This window comes from Myotis davidii, unplaced genomic scaffold, assembly GCF_000327345.1.
Source record: "Myotis davidii unplaced genomic scaffold, ASM32734v1 scaffold355, whole genome shotgun sequence".
Lineage (NCBI taxonomy): Eukaryota > Metazoa > Chordata > Mammalia > Chiroptera > Vespertilionidae > Myotis > Myotis davidii.
Genome location: NW_006286818.1, coordinates 1,612,192 through 1,621,734, shown reverse-complemented (window position 1 = coordinate 1,621,734; position 9,543 = coordinate 1,612,192). Strand labels below are relative to the sequence as shown.

The window sequence follows — 9,543 nt, the reverse complement described above, 5'->3', positions numbered from 1 at the left end:
GCAAAAGCATGGATGGAATTTGAGAGCATTATGCTAAGCGAAATAAGCCAGTCGGAGAAAGAGAAATATCACATGATCTCACTCATATGGTGGATATAATGATCAACATAATTTGAGAACAAAAATAGATGCAGAGACAAATGGCAGGGGTGGCGGGGGGAGGGGTTAGAGAGCAACCAAAGGACTTGTATGCATGCATATTAGCATAACCAATAGACACAGACACTGGGGGCTTGCCCGGGGTGGGAATGGCTGGGTGGAGGGGTGTCAGTTGGGGAAAAAGGAGACATATGTAAAACTTTAGACAAAAGGAAAAAAATAAAAGAAAAAAACACTTATAGATACATGTTTTATATAAAAATTCTAGAAAAGTGGTAATTCAAGAAGTGGACCTGGTGATTATGATGGTGATGCTTGTGAAGAATTTGGATACATTTTTTTCATGAATATAAGAATGGAAAAAAGTAATTATTTGTAAATTAAAATTTTTTTAAAAAATATATTTTACTGATTTTTTACAGAGAGGAAGGGAGAGGGATAGAGAGTTAGAAACATTGATGGGAGAGAAACATTGATCAGCCGCCTCCTGCACACTCCCCGCTGGGGTTATGCCCGCAACCAAGGTACATGCCCCTGACCGGAATTGAACCTGGGACCCTTGAGTCCACAGGCCGACGCTCTATCCACTGAGCCAAACTGGTTTGGGCCAAAATTTTTTATTTTTTGTTAATTCTCACCCGAGGGTATTTTTTCCATTGAGGGAAAGGGAAGGAGGAAGAGAGAGCGAGAGAGAAAGAGAGAGAGAGACATTTGTGTGAGACAGACTCATGCATTAGTTGTCTCCAGCATACACCCCGACTGGGGCTGGAAATGAACCTGCAACCCAGGTACATGCCCTTGACCAGGAATCAAAGCCAAGGCTGATGCTCTAACCACTTATCAACACTGGCCAGGGCGCAATTAAAATTTTTGTGTAATTTTTATTTATTTATATTTTTTGTTAATCCTCACCCAAGGATATATTCCATTGTTTTTTTGTTTTGTTTTGTTTTGTTTAAGACAGAGTGGAAAGGGGAGTGACAGAGAGAGAAACATTGATGTGAGAGAGATACGTTATTTGGTTGCCTCTGCATGTGCCCTGACCAGGGCTGGGAATGGAGCCTGAAACGGAGGACGTGCCCAGGAATGAAACCTGGGACCTTTCTGTCCACGGGCTGACGTGCTATCCACTGAGCCAAACCGGCTAGGGCAGGACAGTTGATTGGAGGTAAATCAATCAGTAAAAATAAAAATCTGTCAGTAGAGGGAAATATTTATCAAGATAACAATCACTTTTCCAATATAAATTATTTTACTTAGCTGCTTGGAAATACAGTAAAGCATGATGGTAATTATTTCCTAAATAGCCTAATTGATCAATAAGGACATTATGTTCTCCTTTGGTTATTATAAAACTGTATTGATGTATTGAAACTATAAGAATATTTATTTGAAATAACTAACTTGTTTTTTCTTCAAGCTCCTCACCTGTACAAGACAGGTTTCTGAAAAGCTGGGAAGCCTCCCCAGTAGGATGTTGACATTTCAGTGGTCGTATCTTAGCATTGAGGCTTCTTCCCTAATGTGTAAATAGTCTTTTTGTTACTTGTTCTTGTGAATTCTTGGGTTCCCTCACTGAAAAACTGTAAACATTGTACTTAATTTTCTTAATCCCCTACCAATGGCATTAGAGTTCTCCTCATCTTCCTTTGGTGCTTTATTTGTTTTGTTTAATGAAATGCCAGACTCCAAAAAAAAAGGCTCTTGGTCTTGATCATTGTCCAGTGACAAGACCTGTGTGGAACATTGAGTTATTTAGATTTTCATTTTACAGATTGTTTACATATCTGGAGTAGGATAGGGTGGGATGGGAAAGTTAATCAAAGAACAGGAGATAAATTTAAACTTGCTAGATTGGTCCCATATTTTAGGTAAAAATGAAAACAAAGGCCAGGGTCTTCTTATAAACCTTTAGTCTGTGTGATCAGACCTCTGTTTTGGCTGTGGAAATTTCTGTTCTTAGAAAAAGTTCAAGCTAGTCTTTAAAAAATTTTTTTAATGTATTGATTTTAGAGAGAGGGAGGAAGGGGGAGAGAATCATTGTTTTGTTGTTTGATTTATTTATGCATTCATTGGTTGATTCTTGTATGTGCCCTGATCAGCTTAAACCTGCAACCTTTGTGTAGCTGGATGATGCTGTAACTAACTGAGCTACCCAGCCAGGGCTAAGCTGTTCTTTACGAGCCCGCCCAAGCAGCGAGCAGCCCAGTTCTGGAGTCACAGGAAGCCCGTTAATGTATTTATAGATTTCGAAAAAATTATTTCTTTACTAAGTTTGCTTTAGGTATATTACTGAAATATAGGAATAATAGCTTCATTTTCCTCTACTTTAGCTTTGTCTTATGAATTATATAATTAAAAGAACTATGAAGTAGTTTGAAAGTCAATCTAATAGTAGTTATGCCAGTAAATAACTGAGTATGTCATTCTATGGAAGATCTAAGAATGTTGAGAAAACAGATGTGAAGAAATAATTAATTAGTACTTATTTGTTTGTGTGTTACTGGCAGGTGCTGTTGGCAGCAGCAGTCTGCACGAAAGCAGGAAAGGCTATTGTTTCTCGACAGTTTGTGGAGATGACTCGAACTCGCATTGAGGGCTTGTTAGCAGCTTTTCCAAAGCTTATGAACACTGGAAAACAACATACATTTGTTGAAACAGAGAGTGTAAGATATGTCTACCAGCCTATGGAGAAACTGTACATGGTACTGATCACTACCAAAAACAGTAACATCTTAGAAGATCTGGAAACCCTCAGGCTCTTCTCAAGAGTGGTAAGAGTCCTTCTGTAATAGTAGGTTACAGTCTTTTGCTTTAAGTTTTCTGTGTGAAACTATTTTTACAGAAAGCAACTGATTGCATGCTCCATGCTCCCTCACCCCTCCCAGCAGCTTCTGCTACCGCCTCTATTCATTCAACAAACATTTACTGAGGGTCCTCATAGGCTATAGGTTCCCAAAAGAGAATGTGGGAACTTTCCTTTCCTTCCCTAGTTCTTAAGTGGTTACTTTAATCCGCCTTTGTTTGGCTGAATTATGGGATAATGTCCTTTACATAAAACTTACTAGCCATTGGCCAGGCAGCCCAGGTTTGCAAAGGCTCTCCCCATGCCGTGGCCCTCACCATGATCACCCCAGAGGAAGGTCAGCTTCGCTGACGTGTGGCGAAGGAAGAGCCCAAAAAGAGGTCAGCGAGCTTGTCAGCTAAACCTACTCCTGCAAAAGTGGAAATGAAGCCAAAAGTGGCAGCAGGAAAGGATAAATCTACAGACAACAAAGTGCTAACAAAGGGAAAGGGGGGCAACGGGGTAACTGGCCGAAGTGGCTGACCAGCCTAAAGAAAATCGACCTGCAGGAAACCAGGAGAGCCCAGACTCGGATGAAGCAGGAGAGAAAGAAGCCAGGGCTGGTTAATGTCATACACCCTGTCTCATCAGGGGTCCTGTCTTCCCTTCTTGCACAATCCAGAGGGATATTTTTAGCACTTATTTTGTAAATGCAAGTGGTTTTTTTTGTTTTGTTGATTTTTTACAGAGAGGAAGGGAGAGGGATAGAGAGTTAGAAACATCGATGAGAGAGAAACATCAATCAGCTGTCTCTTGCACACTCCCCACTGGTGATGTGCCCACAACCAAGGTACATACATGCCCTTGACCAGAATTGAACCTGGGCCCCTTCAGTCCGCAGGCCGACGCTCTATCCACTGAGCCGAACCGGTTAGGGCAATGCAAGTTTTTAATAGCTCTAGAAACACTTTTTAAGAAGGAGGGACTTCTGCCCTGGCCGGTTTGGCTCAGTGGATAGAGCGTCGGCCTGCAGACTCAAGGGTCCCGGGTTTGATTCCGGTCAAGGGCATGTACCTTGGTTGTGGGCGCATTGCCAGTAGGGGGTGTATATGAGGCAGCTGATCGATGTTTTTCTCTCATCGATATTTCTAACTCTCTGTCCCTCTCCTTTCCTCTCTGTGAAAAAGCAATAAAATACATTTAACATATATATATATATATGTTTTTTTTTTTAAAGGAGGGACTTCTACCTCGTCCAATTTTTTTTTAAGTGTAAATGCATTTTTTGAAAAAGGTGAAATCATTTGCTGGTTGTTTTTTGGTACAAACATCAACATGTATTGGCTACCTCCTACACACACTGTACTGGGGATGGAGCCTGCAACCCCAGAATCGAACCAGCAACCTCCTGGTGTGTGAGTCGATGCTCAACCATTGAGTCACACTGCCTGGGCTAATATGTCTTGAACATTTAAAATTCTATTCACATGTTTTTGGTAGGACTGTTTCCTGAAGAAAACCACTCCTAATCTTGGCTCTCCTTGTCAGAATTGTGTGCATCTGTAACATCTTCAGTGTGGTAGTCCAGCTTTCCTAGTAACTTTGTTAATGTGCTGGGAAAGATTTGAATTTGACTGTGTAGTGTATATGATATTAAATTGTGAATTAGTGGGACTTTGATGTAACAGCATATCAACATTTGAAGATGTGGGTACTTGCTACTCTATTAAGGCAAATTAGCTTCCAGTTTTTAAGCTGGAAAGTTACTGGAATAACTGTTTAGAAAAGAATCACAACTACATGATTCTTTATGTTAAGAATCGAGTACAAATGGAAATGTCTCTACATATCCTCAGAACAATCAATAAAATCAAGTATGAATACACTTTTAAAGCACACACAAAAAATACATTGATATAAATACACACAAAGACTTTATGCCAGAATCTTGCTTAAAATAGAGTTAGAAGGAGTTAATGAAGGGATTCAGGTTTATTGAAATTTGTGTAAAGAATAAGACCTGAAAAACATAACTGCTCATAATCTTTCTTTTCCATTGCTGTCCATGATTAGATCCCTGAATATTGTCGAGCCTTAGAGGAGAATGAAATATCTGATCACTGTTTTGATTTGATATTTGCTTTTGATGAAATTGTTGCCCTGGGATACCGGGAGAATGTTAACCTGGCACAGATCAGGACCTTCACAGAAATGGATTCTCATGAGGAGAAGGTGTTCAGAGCAGTCAGAGAGGTAAATAGTTTCTCCTCTGGGACTGCCAGTTTGTTTGTCTTTCTTTCATCTTCACTGTCTGCTTTTCCTGTTGTATTTGTTGTACAGACTGTACTGAAAGCCACATGCATATACGTATGTCTCTCTTCGTAGACTCAAGAACGTGAGGCCAAGGCTGAGATGCGGCGTAAAGCAAAGGAGTTGCAGCAGGCCCGACGAGACGCAGAGAGACAGGGCAGAAAAGCACCGGGATTTGGGGGATTTGGGAGCTCCACAGTCTCTGGAGGCAGCACAGCTGCCATGATTACAGAGACCATCATTGAAACTGATAAACCAAAAGTGGCACCTGCGCCAGCCAGGTATAATCCAGGGTATCACCAGCAGCCCTAGAATGGCAGGTGAAGGCTGTGTATGTCTTTTTTGGAGTGATACCAGATTTTTAGACAAGCTGTTAATAACGAGTGACTTGATGGATGGAGTAAGATGTAATACTGAATTTGTTACATTATATGGGGATAAAGGAGAAATCTGTGGTGTTTTCCTTTTGTGCAAAAGAGAGTTCTTTTCTAAGTTATACCATGACCTCAGTTTCCTCTGAGAGTTGCCCTATTTTGGGAGAGGAGGGAAATTTAACTGTTTATGGAATTTGGGTTTTAAATTTTTTTTTTAAAATATATTTTATTGATTTTTTACAGAGAGGAAGGGAGAGAGATAGAGAGTTAGAAACATCGATGAGAGAGAAACATCGATTAGCTGCCTCCTGCACACTCCCCACTGGGGATGTGCCCGCAACCCAGGTACATGCCCTTGACCGGAATCGAACCTGGGACCTTTCAGTCCGCAGGCCGATGCTCTATCCACTGAGCCAAACCGGTTTCGGCTGGGTTTTAAATTTTTATTTTTATTTATTTTTAGCTACTTCTCACCCGAGGATATATTTTCCTTTGATAGTTAGAGAGAGTGGGAGGTAGGGAGGAGGCAAGAGAGGGGTGAAGGGAGGGAGAGGGGAAGGATGGAGAGGGAGAGAGGCAGACAGCCAGATAGACACTAATGTGAGAGAGACACATTGATTGCTTGCCTCCTGCATGATCCCTGAATGGGGCCGGGGGTTGAACCTGCAACCCAGGTACGTGCCCTTAACAGGGAGTTGAACCAGAGACCTTCGGTGGGAGGGCTGAGCAACACCGGCCAGGGCAGGAATGTGGATTTTTGATCTGGAGTTCATGAATGGATTTCAAGGAGAATTTGTGACTGCATGAAATTATATGTAGAAGTTTATTAGTATACAGGTGTATTTTCCTGGATGGATGATACAACGTTTTCATCAGATCATGCTTGCTTATAAAAGTATAGCTTTGGTCTTCAGGTGCTTAAAGCTTACATATTAATAGTGACTCAGCTGCCCGTTCGGGCAGGGAATAGTCTAGTCTACTAACTACTAGATCACTTGGGTTTTCCCCTTGAGTTCATATCAAATGTGATAAAGATCAGCTTCAGGGACAGCTTCAAAGATAGAGGGTTATTAATTGTGGCTTTTTAAAAATTAAGTGTATATCTTTTCTTATTTTGTATTCTTCCACTTAGGCCTTCAGGCCCCAGCAAGGCTTTGAAACTTGGAGCCAAAGGAAAGGAAGTAGATAACTTTGTGGACAAATTGAAATCTGAAGGTGAAACTATCATGTCCTCCAATATGGGCAAGCGTACCTCTGAATCCACCAAAGTGTATGTTCCACCCATTAACATGGAAAGGTAAGTAGTAAACTTTTCAGTAAGAACAACCACATAATGTTTAAAAATATTTCAGTGACTGTAAATTCTTTCTTTTAATTTTTTCAGATTTAAAAGACTTACCTGTAGTATATTCTAGGTTATTAACATGAAGTCTTTTTTATTATTATTTTTTTGTATACTTTAACCATGATTAGGGACTCTTAACTTCTCTTTTCAGTGAAGTTTAAAACTTACCTTTTGCCCAGTCGATGTGGCTCAGTGGTTGAGCTTCGACCTATGAATCGAGGTTCAATTCTCCGTCAAGGCACATACCCTGTTGCATGCCCCCCACCGGAGAAGCCCGCAACCCGGGCATGTGCCCTAGACCTGAATCAAACCCAGGACCCTTCAGTCCGCAGGCCGACGCTCTATCCACTGAGCCAAACCAGCTAGGGCTTACCTATTTTTTGTGTGTTATCTTTCTGAGGAGAATAGACTATGTATAGATGAATAAAAATACTGTGTATAGTCTGTTTTCTCCTTTTTATATGTAAGTGATAGTGTACAAGACATTTTCCAGTTGCTTTTTTCACTTGATTATTTTGGAGACAAGAATTTCCTTAATTTGAAGCTCCAGAGACAACATCGAAATGCATTGCCTTACCATAAACTGGATCTTGTACTACTACTTAAAGGACATCAGGTCAATTAGGACTAAATTGGCATATAGATAGTTCATTAGATAAAAGTATTGTACCAGTATAAATGTGTGAAGTTAATAACAGGACAAAGGTTATGTAAAAGAATATCCATATTCTTAGAAAATGTACTCTTAAGTATGTAGGGGGAAAGGCCATGATGTATATTATCTGCCTCTAAATGGTTCATGGGGAAAAATCAAATATACTGTATTTATGGAGAGAGAGTATGCAAACGATAAAACAAATGGGGTAAGATGTTAATCGTGGGTAAAAAGACTATACATGTATTCCTGGTACAATTTTAATTTTTTAATATTTGAAATTATTTTTTAAAAATTATTTTAAAATAGAAGCTTTTTAAGTGGTCATCCGTTTTTTTTCACAACTGCCTAATACTTATTTTTGTGGTTATGTATTTAAGCGCTGCCCTATTGATGGGCATTTGAATTGTTTCCAAACCTGCATTTTTTTGTGAATAACTTACTGTATTGTTTGCATGGGTAAGAATTTATCTGTAGGATGAGAATTGCTGAATTGAGGGTATAATGCTTTAATTTTTGATACATATAGGGCAGGGCAAAAGTAAGTTTACAGATTGTTGTATGGAAAATAATACAATAATCCTATATAATGGAAGGGTAATATGCAAACTGACCCTAACAGCAGAAAGACTGGGAATGACTGGTCACTATGACACACACTGACCACCAGGGGGCAGACACTCAATGCAGGAGCTGCCCACTGGTGGTCAGTGAGCTCCCACAGTGGGAGCTCTGCTCAGCCACAAGCCAGGCTGATGGCTGCCAGTACAGTGGTGGTGGTGGGAGCCTCTCCTGCCTCCTTAGCAGCGCTAAGGATGTCCGACTGCAGCTTAGGCCTGCTCCCCGCTGGCAAGTGGACATCCCCTATGGGCTCCCAGGCTGCCAGAGGGATGTCTGACTGCCAGCTTAGGCCCAATGCCCCAGGGAGTGGGCCTAAGCCAGCAGGTGGACATCTCCCAATGGGTCCCAGACTGTGAGAGGCACAGGCCAGGCTGAGGGGGGACCCCCCACCCCCCAACGCTGAAGTCAATAAAAATATATTTAAAAATAAATAAATAATATAAGAATTAACTGATTTGTGTGCTCACAGCTGTAGGCCTGCTTTTCCCCCACCCTGTATAGCAGCAGCACCTTAAAATAAGTTGTGGATGGCTAATCACCCACAACCTTCTTGAACAAATTTATTATTTTTCCTTATAGTGTGCACATGAAGATTGAGGAAAAAATCAATAAAAATATATTTAAAAATAAATAAATAATATAAGAATTAACTGATTTGTGTGCTCACAGCTGTAGGCCTGCTTTTCCCCCACCCTGTATAGCAGCAGCACCTTAAAATAAGTTGTGGATGGCTAATCACCCACAACCTTCTTGAACAAATTTATTATTTTTCCTTATAGTGTGCACATGAAGATTGAGGAAAAAATCACACTAACCTGTGGACGGGATGGAGGATTACAGAATATGGAGTTGCATGGCATGATCATGCTTAGGATCTCGGATGATAAATTTGGCCGAATTCGTCTTCATGTGGAAAACGAAGATAAGAAAGGGGTGCAGCTACAGGTGTGTAGAGACTTTTGATAAGGGAGTATTAAGACTTTTGTTTGAATACTTAACACAGTCGTGCCAACTGGAGTTCCTCATCTGAACCACAGAACACAGAAAATTATTACATTTGTATAACTAGTGCCATTCTAGATGCATAGGTAAGAAGTTAATTTGTTGCATATAGTGGGTGCCTGGAGGCAATATATCTCTTCTCAAGCCATTTGTGATTGACAGGAGCTCTATTTTATTTTTATTTTTTTTTAATGTTTATTTTTTTATATCTTATTTATTTTTTACAGAGAGGAAGGTAGAGGGATAAAGAGTTAGAAACATCGATGGGAGAGAAACATCGACCAGCTGCCTCCTGCACACCCCCCACTGGGGATGTGCCCACAACCAAGGTACATGCCCTTGCGGAATCGAA

At 40.5% G+C, this 9,543-nt stretch overlaps 1 protein-coding gene across 1 annotated transcript in view; it reads left to right on the top strand.

Moving 5' to 3' along the window:
- Window positions 1–1,564: 1,564 nt before the first annotated feature.
- The window catches only part of ARCN1 (archain 1), a 21,699-nt gene continuing 13,720 nt past the window's right edge, over window positions 1,565–9,543 (top strand). The window contains exons 1-6 of the mRNA XM_006758718.2: window positions 1,565–1,625; window positions 2,610–2,873; window positions 4,958–5,137; window positions 5,270–5,475; window positions 6,701–6,865; window positions 8,969–9,134. Coding sequence (XP_006758781.1) covers window positions 2,676–2,873; window positions 4,958–5,137; window positions 5,270–5,475; window positions 6,701–6,865; window positions 8,969–9,134 — 915 coding nt within the window. The 5' untranslated portion in view covers window positions 1,565–1,625; window positions 2,610–2,675. The remainder of the gene's footprint in view (window positions 1,626–2,609; window positions 2,874–4,957; window positions 5,138–5,269; window positions 5,476–6,700; window positions 6,866–8,968; window positions 9,135–9,543) is intronic.